The sequence below is a fragment of the Aedes albopictus genome, chromosome 3 (genome assembly GCF_035046485.1).
Source record: "Aedes albopictus strain Foshan chromosome 3, AalbF5, whole genome shotgun sequence".
NCBI lineage: Eukaryota > Metazoa > Arthropoda > Insecta > Diptera > Culicidae > Aedes > Aedes albopictus.
Window position 1 is genome coordinate 271902904 of NC_085138.1, and position 13063 is coordinate 271915966.

General features: G+C 38.4%; 1 protein-coding gene across 1 annotated transcript in view; it reads left to right on the forward strand.

The window, feature by feature from the left end:
- The window catches only part of LOC115257779 (guanine nucleotide-binding protein G(s) subunit alpha), a 128216-nt gene that overhangs the window by 99340 nt on the left and 15813 nt on the right, over positions 1 to 13063 (forward strand). Inside the window, exons 3-10 of the mRNA XM_029857734.2 lie at positions 2280 to 2441; positions 2521 to 2617; positions 10510 to 10630; positions 10731 to 10859; positions 10926 to 11105; positions 11177 to 11301; positions 11367 to 11440; positions 11507 to 11653. Coding sequence (XP_029713594.2) covers positions 2280 to 2441; positions 2521 to 2617; positions 10510 to 10630; positions 10731 to 10859; positions 10926 to 11105; positions 11177 to 11301; positions 11367 to 11440; positions 11507 to 11653 — 1035 coding nt within the window. The remainder of the gene's footprint in view (positions 1 to 2279; positions 2442 to 2520; positions 2618 to 10509; positions 10631 to 10730; positions 10860 to 10925; positions 11106 to 11176; positions 11302 to 11366; positions 11441 to 11506; positions 11654 to 13063) is intronic.

Sequence of the window (13063 nt, forward strand, 5' to 3'; positions counted from 1 at the left end):
CAAGTTGAGATTTGTTGAGAATTTTGTCAAAAACTTCGTGCTTTGTGTTTGTATGTTCTTCGGAAAGGCGAAATGTGAAATATTTGCTCAGCGTTGCATTGGCTGCGCTTAAAAACTGCAACTAATTTTTAAATGATTCAAGATTACATTTTTAACAAACTTTCATTTGATTCGTACCACTTATAAATAACTGTAAGCTGGCGTCGTGACTTAGCTGAAATACCGAAATATTTCGTAGTTGCGATTTCGATTCGAATCTTACCAGAACGGATTGTTCTTTTTGTGTTCAACACTGTGAAATTGATCAGCATTTTTTTTATTTTGATTTCTTAATGAATTTAACGAGTTATTTCCAATAATCGTTCAAAAACTTCGATTCGTCTTAAAGTACTCCGTGGGCCGCATCTTAAGGCTTGGAGGGCCGCATGCGGCCCGCGGGCCGCAGGATGAGCACCACTGTTCTAGTGAGCTTCCCTTCCCGTTCTCGTCCATGATTTGTCATAATTCTATGCGGTCGATACGGTCGTAAGCCGCTTGGAAGTCGATGAACAGGTGGTGTGTTGAGACCTGGTATTCGCGGTATTTTTGAAGGATTTTCCGCTCGGTGAAGTTCTGGTTCCTTTTGGAGCTGCCGTCGACTAATCCGGCTTGATAGCTTCAAACAAACTTATTTCCTTTAGGTGAAAGACGACGGATGATGAACTGGGAGATAACACATTGAAGCCTACATTCAGAATTGTGATCGTTTGGAAGTTTTCACACTCCAACTTTTCACCTTTCTGTAGATGGGGCCCTTCCTTCCACTCCTCCGATAGTAGTTCGGTCTCCCAGATCCGAACTGTTAGTCGGTGCAGGTAGGTGTCCAATTTTTCCGAGCCTATTTGGATGAGTTCAGCTGCGGTACCTTCCTTACCAACTGTTTTGTTGGTTTTGAGCTGGTGAATGGCATCCCTAACTTCTCTCCCTGATGTACTGACGTAGTCATTTCTCCCGCTTCATTGGGCCTCCATGTATGTGCTCTCCACACCATTCAGGTGCTCATCTAATTTTCAGTTTCCACGTTTTGATCACCTCACGTCTGTTCGTCAGGAGCCTCCCGTCCTTTTCCCTACATGTTTCAGCTCGCAGGACGAAGCCGTTGCGGGATGTGTTGAGCTTCTAGTAGAACTTCCGTGTTTCTCGCGAACGGCACAGCAGTTCCATTTTCTCGCACTCCACTTCTTCTAGGCGGCGCTGTTTCTCCCGAAAGAGACGGTGTTCTGCTGTATGTATCATTCCCTGCTCTGCCGGGTTCCGTGCTGCAGCATTACCGCACGCGATGCATTTTTCTCCTACAAAAAAGCTCTGCACTCCTTGTCGAACCATTCGTTCCGTTGACTTCGTTTCACGTACCCGAACGTGCTCTTGGCTGCGTCGTTGATAGCTGCTTTAACTGTAATCCAGTAGTCTTCTAGAGGTGCTACAACGAGCTCATCCTCATCTCGTAACACTGCTTCAAGATTCTGCGCGTATGCTGATGCCATCACCAGATCAGGTCAGAGCCAATGTTAGCGCCAGGATCGGTCTTAACGCCGATAATGTCGGAGAAGTTCCATCTGTCAATCAAAACGTGATTCCGACTACTGGGGACACTCAAACATCGATCAGCTGTCCCTAATATAAAGACCTCGCTGTGAGCCGATCCCCCTGGAATACAAATGCTCAGGTTTGCAGAAGCAAACCTTTTCTTCTCTGTTAGTCTACTAAAGTCCCCATCGGAATTCTTTACTAAGGTTACTCACAGCTTCCGGTCTGTACCACGGTGAGTTATAGGGATTGCCGGGCAGATGCCAGTGATCTCAATGGGATCTGAATTACCGACCAAGAAGACGACCAACTCGTTTCTCTTATATTTTAATAGGTGCGGCACATAATGTGACCAATTTTCTAGGAAAATACTGTATCTTCAAAATTTATTTAAACGTCTCAAACTAATAAATGCCAAGGAAGAATTTCGGGAAAAATGTACGTACAAGCTTCCAATAAAACATGTAACTACCAGCTGCCAGTATCGCAAGTTACCCTATTACCTATAGCCTCTAATTATCAGATAATTCCTGTTGGACTATGTAAGCCAACTACTGTCGCGAACTATCGTACTCTTAACGAATCGGTCACCAAGAGTCCACCCAATAAGACTAATTTCCTTATTTATTCGTTTTCTTTCTTCCCGGCGGCGCGCCTCCGTTCGATGTCGTGCCAACCTCTCTGATGATGAACCCATTATTGCCCATCGACAGGTTTACAGAGCCACCCATAGACTGTTACTGTTAGGCGCCGGTGAATCCGGCAAGTCAACAATCGTAAAACAAATGAGAATATTGCATGTTAATGGATTCTCCGACACAGAAAGGAAACAGAAAATAGAGGATATCAAAAAGAATATCAGAGATGCCATATTGGTAAGTGAACTTTGGTTTTGCCGGTGTGGGTGCCTGTTCTGGTCAATGAAAGCATAACCAATTTCTTCTATACTTTCAGACAATTACCGGTGCAATGAGCACACTTACACCTCCTATTCCATTAGAAAAGCCAGACAACCAGGCGAGGGTAGACTATATTCAGGATTACGCTTCAGGTAAATGCATATGAATATTGGATTCGAAAATGTTCGTGGATGTACAAAATGAATATCGAATTTCATACGACACTTGGTGTCGTTATACGAAAGCATGCTTCGAGCGGGGGGTGGGGTGAAAAATACAAATTGAAATTCGAGAAAAAATAGTTAGAAGCATTTGACCAATCAATCTGGGCCAATGGAAAATTTTGGGGCTAGAAAAATAACAGAAAAATGGAAGGGTAAGGTTGTTGGAAAATTGATGTGATGAGTATTATCAGTGTATTTTTTTTTTTTGCTAAAAGTCCTTCAAATATCCTGAAACATCTTCAAAGACATCATTTCAATCTAACAAACCGTTTTCGAGTTATAATGTTTTGAAGAAGATTTTTTTTCATACTTACCCCCTTTGCAAAAGCAAGGTGCGGAAAAATTATTATGTATTGATGCAAAAGTAAATAATTCAGAAAATCTAAATACAGTGCATGAACAGAATTATCTCATTCATAATGAAAAATACGTATCAAAAGGGATATTTTTTCGTGTTTTGGGCTAAAAATTCTCTATGTCTATTAGACTGGGTCAACGAAGTCGATTTTTTTTTAACATAGCTTTTTCCATTCCTTTTACCGTTTTAAACAACTGTGTAAAATTTTGGAGCAATAGGTTGCATCCCCATATTTCGCATCGCGATTGAAATTTGTATGGAACTTAGTATGGAAAAACGTGCTTTTTCCATTTTTCTCATAGATTGAATAGTTTGTCTTAACCCTTTGGGCCGGATCCTCGACCCCAACATAGAAACGGCTGTATAAATTCACCCATTCGATAGAACAGAATGCTGTCTTCGGCAAAGTTGTTGCAAATTGAGTCCTCTATTAGGGAAAACTTGGGCTATTTGTATTTGGGACTTCATTGATAACCTAGAACATCCTGAACGCCATGAAATTTGGAAAAACGAAACAATTGACATACCAGTTGTTCTAAAAGCTGAACTTGGATGTGAGTTTCGTTCATATGTATCCATATAGCCTTTGTCATGAATATCAAAAGGTGTTTTATATTCTGGGATGTTCTAGGTGTTCCAAACTGTCCTGTAGTGAAATCCTTCAAATCTACAAGAATAACTTTAAGTATTTCCGCCACAATTAATAGCATTGCATAAGCTACTGGGATCCGTGAAGCTCTTGACATTTACAAGGCCATTCATAGACGCTATAATCACTCGTATCATAACAGTATCCATATCCATAGTAGTAACGCTGCATAATCAGCTGTAGCTACTGGAGCAGTCTGGAGTCTACTTTTTTATTATAACCCTTTGGGACATTCACGGTCATCCAAATTGTTCTATAATGAAGTCCTTCAAATCTACAAGAAAAATGTTATGTGTTTTCACCATAAATAATAGCATAGCATAATCTGCTGGGGTCCGCGAAGCTTTTGAAATCTCAAATGTCATTCAGAGACACTACAGGGATATTCCAGGTCAGCCAAACTACCTTGGAGTTCAGGACTTCAGGTCTACACTCGTAACAGTATCCACATCCGTTATACTGAGAAACGCTACATAATCAACCGAAGTTACTGGAGCAATCTGAAGTCTACTAGCTTATTATAAACCTTCGGGACATCTAGGGTCGTCCAAACTGTTCTATAATGAGGTCCTTCAAAACTACAAGAATTATTTTTATGTGTTTTCACCATATATAATAGTATTGTCACGGACAAACAGACGTAACACTCCTCAAAACGGCTTGGCACATTCATTTAACGATCAATTCAAATTTCATTTGATTTGCGCGATAGTTCCATCAGAGGCGCTAGTGTTTGATTGCTTTGACGTTTGCCAGTGTACACGTTGCTGAATGATGCAAACGAAAATTACAGGCAATTTGTGTAGTAGTGTGCGTGTCAGAAAAACGTCAAATCGAAATCCATCATGGCCGACAGTGTTGCGCGCGGTTCTACCAATAGGTGGCAGTGTGCTCATGAAAATGACACCGGGAAAAAGTTTTTGATGAATTTCCTCTAAGAGTTACGTCTGGTTGTCCGTGGTATTGTATAATCGGCAGGGGTCCGCGAAGCTCTTGTAATCTTAAATGTCTTTCAGAGACACCACAGGGATATTCCAGGTCAGCCAAACTACATTGGAGTTCAGGACTTCAGGTCTACACTCGTATCGTAACAGTATCCATATCTGTTATTCTTAGTAACGCCGTAGTTACTGGAGCAATCTGGAGTTTACTTTTTTATTATAACTCTTTGGGACATTCACGGTCGTCCAAATTGTTCTACAATGAAGTCCTTCAAATCTACAAGAAAAATGTTATGTGTTTTCACCATAAATAATAGCATAGCATAATCTGCTGAGATCCGTGAAGCTCTTGAAATCTCAAATGTCATTTAGAGCCACTACAGGAATATTCCAGGTCAGCCAAACTTCCTCTGAGTTCAGGACTTCAGGTCTACACTCGTAACTGTATCCATATCTGTTATACTGAGTAACGCTGCATAATCAACCGCAGTTACTGGAACAATATGAAGTCTAATTTTATATAATAAACCTTTGGGACATTCACGGTCGTCCAAATTGTTCTATAATGAAGCCCTTCAAATCTACAATAAAAACTTTGTGTTTTCACCATAAATAATAGCATAGCAGCTTCTGAGATCCGTGAAGCTCTTGAAATCTCAAATGTCATTTAGAGACACTATGGGAATGTTCCAGGTCAGCCAAACTATCCATAAGTTCACAACTTCAGGTCGTAACATCAGGTACATCTGACATACTGAGTAACGTTTCATAATCAATAGTGGTAACTGGACAAACCTAAAGTCTACTATATATTTTTATGAACCTTTGGGACATTGAGAGCCGTCCAAACTATCCTGAAGTTTAGCTCTTGATAGTAACAGTAGTCGAGGGCCCATATAGCCGTGGCGGTAAACGCACGGGTATTCAGCATGACCATGCTGAGGGTGACGGGTTCGATTCCCTGTCGGTCCAGGATCTTTTCGTAAAGGAAATTTCCTTGACTTCCTTGGGCATAGAGTATCTTCGTGCCTGCCACACGATATACACATGCAAAATGGTCATTGGCAGAGGAAGCTCTCAGTTAAAAACTGTGGAAGTGCTCATAGAACACTAAGCTGAGAAGCAGGCTTTGTCCCAGTGAGGACGTTACGCCAAGAAGAGGAGAGGAGGGAGGAGGAGTAACAGTAGTTAGTGTCACAATAAACTTTAGACTGTAATCTCACAATAAACTTTAGACTGTAATATTTATAATGATAGTTTTGAGATATTCCAGATCAACATCGCTACTCCGGAGACCATAGCTTCAGGTCTACACTTGCGATAATAGCTTTTGCCACTACGTTAAGGTGTTACATAATCAACTATACTTACCAAAGCGGTTAGAGGAACAATATGCGTTGTTATATGTTTTTGGGATATTATGAGCTTCTTACTGTTATGAAGCTTAGTTGATAAAAACAACTAGTGTAACTTTCAGAAGACTTGCTGGACATGATAGATTACAAATCGTAGCTCTTAATGAAAGAAGTTACCGTTACACTCGTAAACTTTAGGATCTAAACTCAAGAACAGTTTGGATGACCTGTCTATTTACCTTCCAGAAGACATACTGGACATGATAGATTACAAATCGCAGCTTTGTATAATGAAAGCAGTTACCGTTACACCCATAGACTGTAGGATCTGAACTCAAGAACAGTTTGGATGATCTAGAACGGTGATTCCCAAAGTGGGCGAAATCGCCCCCTCGGGGGCGAAAATCAGGTCGAAGGGGGCGAAAATTTGAAAAACCAAAATTGGGGGGCGAAAATACTAAAAAAGGGGGCGATTTTTTTAAATTATTGAGGAATATCAAAAGTATTGAAATGTGTTGTATTGAAAGTCAACTGAATCATTAAAACTCCCTAACATTTCAAGATTTTTTGTTCCTAGGATTTTTGAAAAATGTGTGTTTTGAAATCGATTGAATGAATTGAATTTATTATGTTTATGTGGACATTTCAAAATTCTAAAAAAAACAGACGATTGCTACATGAATTTCCGAAAGAATTTCTAGTGATTCTGGAGATCTAATCAATAAGATATTTCTATGGCAAAAATTCCTGATTGATTTCTGTAAAAATTTTGAAAGGAACAGGGTTTATTTTTACGTGATAAAAAGTTTTTTTTATCATGTGGTTTGTTTTTCATGGAAATTTCAACCTAAAACATGAAGTTTAAGATTAATCTTAGAACATTTTTCGAATGAAAGTCGTCACACATTGTTTAGAAATATTTCACAGAAGCTACCCGAAGGAATTCCTAACGTAACTTATTGCTAGAAGCTACTTTGAATTGTTTTTCTCGAATTCAGTGTTGAATTTCTTCAAAGCCATGTAATCCATGTCTGCTTATTTGACATTAAAATGTTCTCTAATTTATAGGAAGCTTGTCAATGCATTTCATTTTAAATTACTGAGCAAAGCTGACTACATTCAAAAATACACCAATACATTCATGTGTTGCACTTTTTGCATAAATGACAATTTTGTAATTGAGGGGCCCAGAATCAAAGGGGTGTAAATGACCATTTTATCGATTTAGAGCTGAGCAAATCATAAAAACCTTCAAATTTCAAACTTTCAGGAACTTTTTTAAGATTGTTTCTACGATGTTTGGAAAAATTACAATAAATTACTCGAAAGTGTGTTTTGTCACTTAACCCCCTCAATTGTTTTTTTTTTTCAATTTCCCGCCAGTCTTATTTGAGTACTTTTGACCAAACATCTCGTGTGTTGAAGAACCCACTAGTAAAACATCTGGTTGAGGCAAACGAGCGTTCGTTTTTACATGCAACATTAGTTTTTTTCTCAAATGAAGACAATCAATGCATTTGGAAAAGAACACAATGAATATGAGAGCGATACTAATTGAGATGCATTAATTACCAGTTTGCCACAGTAGTGTCAAATAGTGGGCTTTCAAAGGCTTCCGCTTAGCAAATTTTCAGACTTTTATCATAGAAAAATAAATCTCACTTGGGGGGGCGAAAATGTTTTTCGCAAGCACCAAGGGGGCGAAACCTCCTAAAAGTTTGGGAAACACTGATCTAGAATATCCCGACTGATCGGATACTGTCTATTGAACTTTTAGAAGACTTACTGGACATGATAGATTATGTACAAATCGCAGCTCTGTATAATGAAAGCAGTTACCGTTACACCCGTAGACTTTAGGATCTAAACTCAAGAACAGTTTGGATGACCTAGGATATCCGAACTGATCTGATATTGTCTATTTACCTTCCAGAAGACTTGCTGGACATGATAGATTACAAATCGCAGCTTTGTATAATGAAAGAAGTTACCGTTACACCGATAGACTGTATGATCTAAACTCAAGAACAGTTTGGATGACCTAGGATATCCCGAATGATCTGATACTGTCTATTGAATTTTCAGAAGACTTGCTGGACATGATAGATTACAAATTGTAGCTATGTATAATGAAAGAAGTTATCGTTACACTCGTAGACTTTAGGATCTAAACTCAAGAACAGTTTGGATGACCTAGGATATCCCGACTGATCTGATATTGTCTATTTACCTTTCAGAAAACTTGGACATGACAGATTACAAATCGCAGCTTTGTATAATGAAAGAAGATACCGATGTAGCCATACCCAAGTAACCACGGTGCTGAAGCCTTATTGCATGCAGATATACAGTGTACTTAGAGCAATCATTACTTTACATGCAAACTTAAAGTTGATTTAAAGAGGAAATGGGCAATTATGCGACTGCTTCAAGATTATACCAGTATCCTTATTTGATTCTATAAAACTACAGAAAAACGTAGAAAAACTCCAGAAGAACGCTTGGAAAAATTCCGGCTTTAAAAGGTTAAATGAGCTAACTAATGACGTTTATATATAGCCTAGGATATGCCGAAAAACTTTGCCGAAGATCGCAAGATGATCCGATGCGTGTAACAAAAGTTATTACGTTCAGATCGTCTGAACATTTAACATGTAAAGTGATAACATAAATAATAAAATCTTAATTTTTGACCTGAATTAACAAGAGTGTAACTTTTTCCACAGGCGTCGGATCACTTCGCGGTCTTCGGCAAAGTTTTTCGGCATATCCTAGGCTATAACGTCATTACTTACATGGTTTTAGACAACAACAAAAAAAACTTATGAGTAAAATGCAAAAAAGTGAGTTTTCCCATACTAAACTCCATAGAAATTTCAATCGTAATGCGGAATATGGGGACGCAACCAATCGCTTCCAAATAGTGCACAGTTGTTTCGGACGCATTGTTCAGTTCAGTTTCATTGTTTAGAGTGAAAAAGCTTTGTTCCGTGTTAATGCGATCAAATTTAAATTTTCTTCATACAACGTTGACCCACTCTAATGTCTATGCAGAAGTTCCATGTAGTGGAAAACGATACTTCAATTGTTTAAACAAGTTTCAATAGTCATACTATCTTTTATCTTCTCAGGTTCTGCTTTTAGTTTACTTAGTGAAGTCTAAAGGTGTTATAGTAATATAATGCATCATAATATTTTATATATTATATAAAGCTGCGATATGCATTCTCTCGTATCCAGTGAATCTTTTGAAAGTTCATTCCATGGTTTCCCATGGGTTAACTGTCAAAATTCTGTCAACTCAACGCAAACGTATCCATTGTTGTGAGTGTAGGATTGTATCTTCTGAAAGTTCAATTGATTGAACAATACTTAAGGAATTTCTACAACTTCAGGAAGCCATAATATTATTATTTTCATTGTACTATATGAATTCGTCCATGTGCATTGAGTCATCCCAACACATAGCGAACATTTATGATGTTGTAGATTATCTAAGAAATCAGGACATACTTTCTAAATTATAAAAAGACACTACACCGTCTTCAGCCAGAGGTTGCACAGACTGAACGATCACTAACATTTGACAACGGACAACGAAACTCCCAGAATTTTCCGTTTGACGAAAAGTTTTCACCGACTGGAACGGGAATCGAACCCACACTCCGAGGCTTATGAGACACCTAAACGACTGACACCGCTAACCGCTCGGCCACGAAGCTCACAATTTTATTAAAGATGTCTTGAAAACAAAAGTAGATATTTTTTGATTAGCAAAACTAAAATTGATCTAACATTAGCATTTTTTCGAGAAAAAATCCAAAAAGTGTCAATCCATCATAACTTTTTTCAACGTTCAAAAAGTACCTATTGTATAAAAACTTTTGAAGCATTACCATATTGTCGATAAACATTCATAGTTTCATTCGATTCGATTTACTGGTTTCGGAGATATGACAGTTCAAAAATTAGTTGTCTAAAAATAGTGTTTTACAAGAATGGTTCTAGCTTCGCGAATGTTTCACCAAATTTGATGCACATATAATAGGTTGGCAAACAGTTAAAATTTGAGAATTTTTGATGCACTCTTTGAAAAGTTACAATTTGTTAAACTTTTTAACGAGAGTAAAAAACGTTGCCCATCCCTAACATTTTGGCCACTCCCGGCAATTATGTACTTTGAGACTTATGAAACCCATGTAGATTCGTTACAGCTGCTGTGGTGAAGTTAGTACAGTATGTTCACAACTCATCATTTGACATAGCTTTCCAGATACCACATGGCGACCGTGACATGAGGCTCGTACATGTGATCTTTTAATTTTTGTGCAACCGCCCAATTTTTATGGCATCTGCTATACCTATACAGATTTAAAAGCCTACAACAAAGCATTCTGGAGTGCTAAAGCTAGTCGGTTATTCTGATGATCTATATTTTGTGCAATCTGCCATTAAAACATTTTCATCCTACATGTAAAGATTCAAGTTTTTTCAACCATTGTTTTTTAACCACACAGGTCCTGACTTCAATTATCCACCGGAGTTCTACGAAAACACAGAAGAGCTGTGGAAAGATCGCGGTGTGCAGCAGACCTACGAGCGATCGAATGAATACCAATTAATTGATTGTGCTAAATAGTGAGTGATCGGTTGACCTTCCCATTGAACTCTACTGCGCCCACATATGATCAGTCCTAATCAATGTTTTGCATTCTCTTCCGGCCCATTTTTTCCCCAGCTTTCTGGATCGTGTTAGTGAAATCAAGCAGCCTAATTATACTCCAACCGAGCAGGATATACTGAGATGTCGTGTCTTAACGTCGGGTATATTCGAAACTAGGTTTCAAGTTGATAAGGTTAATTTTCAGTAAGTTCGAAATTCATCTAATTTTAATTAAAGCATGTACTAATTGAAATCCCTTCTATCTTGCAGCATGTTCGACGTTGGCGGTCAGCGGGACGAACGACGTAAGTGGATCCAGTGTTTTAACGATGTCACTGCAATCATTTTCGTGACAGCGTGTTCTAGTTATAATATGGTCCTGCGAGAGGATCCCACGCAAAACCGGCTGAGAGAATCGCTGGAACTGTTCAAAAGTATTTGGAACAATAGGTAATTTCTGGTGTTCTTTTTTTTGTTTGTGGAGACCATTGATACTAAAATGTTGCTTCTTCTTCTGACAGATGGTTACGAACAATATCGGTCATATTGTTTCTCAACAAACAAGACTTGCTAGCGGAGAAAATCAAAGCTGGTAAAAGCAAACTTTCCGACTACTTTAGTGAGTTCAATCGTTACCAGACGCCGGGTATGTTAGCATAACATTGTTTTGAAAGAATTTTACTTCTATTCTAAAATCTAACTGCCTTTCAGCTGACGCCGTTTGTGAAATGGGCGAAGAACCAGAAGTGATAAGGGCAAAATATTTCATTCGAGATGAATTTTTGGTTAGTATCTCCAGCTGATTCTGTGCATAACACGTTTGGATAATTCAACTTCCTCGTATATTTCAGCGTATATCGACGGCCAGTGGAGACGGTAAGCATTACTGCTATCCGCACTTTACCTGTGCGGTAGACACCGAAAACATCAAAAGAGTTTTCAACGATTGTCGAGACATCATCCAGCGGATGCATCTGCGGCAATACGAGCTGTTATAGGTGAGTAACAAATGGGGGCATTTCAAAGGGGCAAGCAAAGACTTGAGTTCTCGATATTTTTGCTTAGCCAAGTGATAATTACAACGTTTGATTGCCTTGACATTAATGTACACAACAGAAGCACGTGTTTGATGAACAAATTGTGATTTGAATTGCGAAAAGAAAACCACGTGCTCCGCTCCGGTGCGAATCGAACCCACGACTCCCAATTCGCTAGACGGGCGCATCTTTCCTCCAAGCTACACGGTGCCTTTGGACCATTTCCGTCTCCTAAAGGCACAGAACTGAACTCGATTCCACTAATGCACATGATTTGTTCCTTGGCCGACTTATTACGGTACACAGAGGTCCAATTCTGAGAAAAGCTGGCAGAAACTTAATTTTTTTAAATGTCTTATATGGGATACAGTATATTGATCATTCATCCATAATACCAGGAGCACTAACTGGCGTTCAGAAAATTTGGAAATATTGATTTTGTATCTTGTTACAGCACTGAATAGCTGCTGATGAAAAAAGTGCTGAATTTTTGATAAAAAACACAAACAAGTTCAACCACTACAAAAGTCTATTGATATAAGTAATACAATTGCTTTCAAAAGTTTATTTGTAAGTTCTTGTGTATATCAGACATCTGCAATAGAGCAAGAGATCAAAATAACGCTTTGGCTTCAAAATTGACATTACATGTCATTTATACGAGAAATTCTTACAGTTCGACTTTAAACTGTCTTACAAATCGCTCCCCGCTACTCCCCGCGGGGAGATTCCGTTCAAATGCTTGTTTATGTATGCAGAATCGGTTAAAGAAAAATGCAACTGCCAAGAGCTGCTAAAACAATAGTGCCATGATGATATGTGTACAGTAAAATTGTATGAAAAACATCAATTTTGTTCTGATTTTGGTCGAAGAAACCGACAAAAAATGAATATGCCTTTAAAATGAAATTGAGCGCTAAATCACTAAATCATGTTCCAATGCACTCATATAAGCTAAAACTAGCAGACTACTACACGGTGTGTTGAAACAGGATTATTATCGCACTTTCATGAACCTAAAATATTTTTTCGTTATAAGTTAGCCTTAGCTGCATATATTAAGATTCTGGAGGTTAAAAAATCTTTCATCGGGGAAAATGAAAATAAATTCGATTTTAGTAGTTTACCACTTTTCTCATATAATATGGTATTACGCAAATCTGATGAACCTAAACTCCGCTAGAAAAAGTCCCCTTTCTAATAATACATTTGAAACCATTTAGAGAGAAACGAATGCAAAAGTCTTTCTAACGACTTCAAATTTGTTTGGCGTTCGTTTTATGGGTCCAGCCCACTACAGTCTGCCGAAAATCATAAATCATAAAAGTCTACATTCCTTCCATTTGTCTGGCACATAGATATTTGTAATGG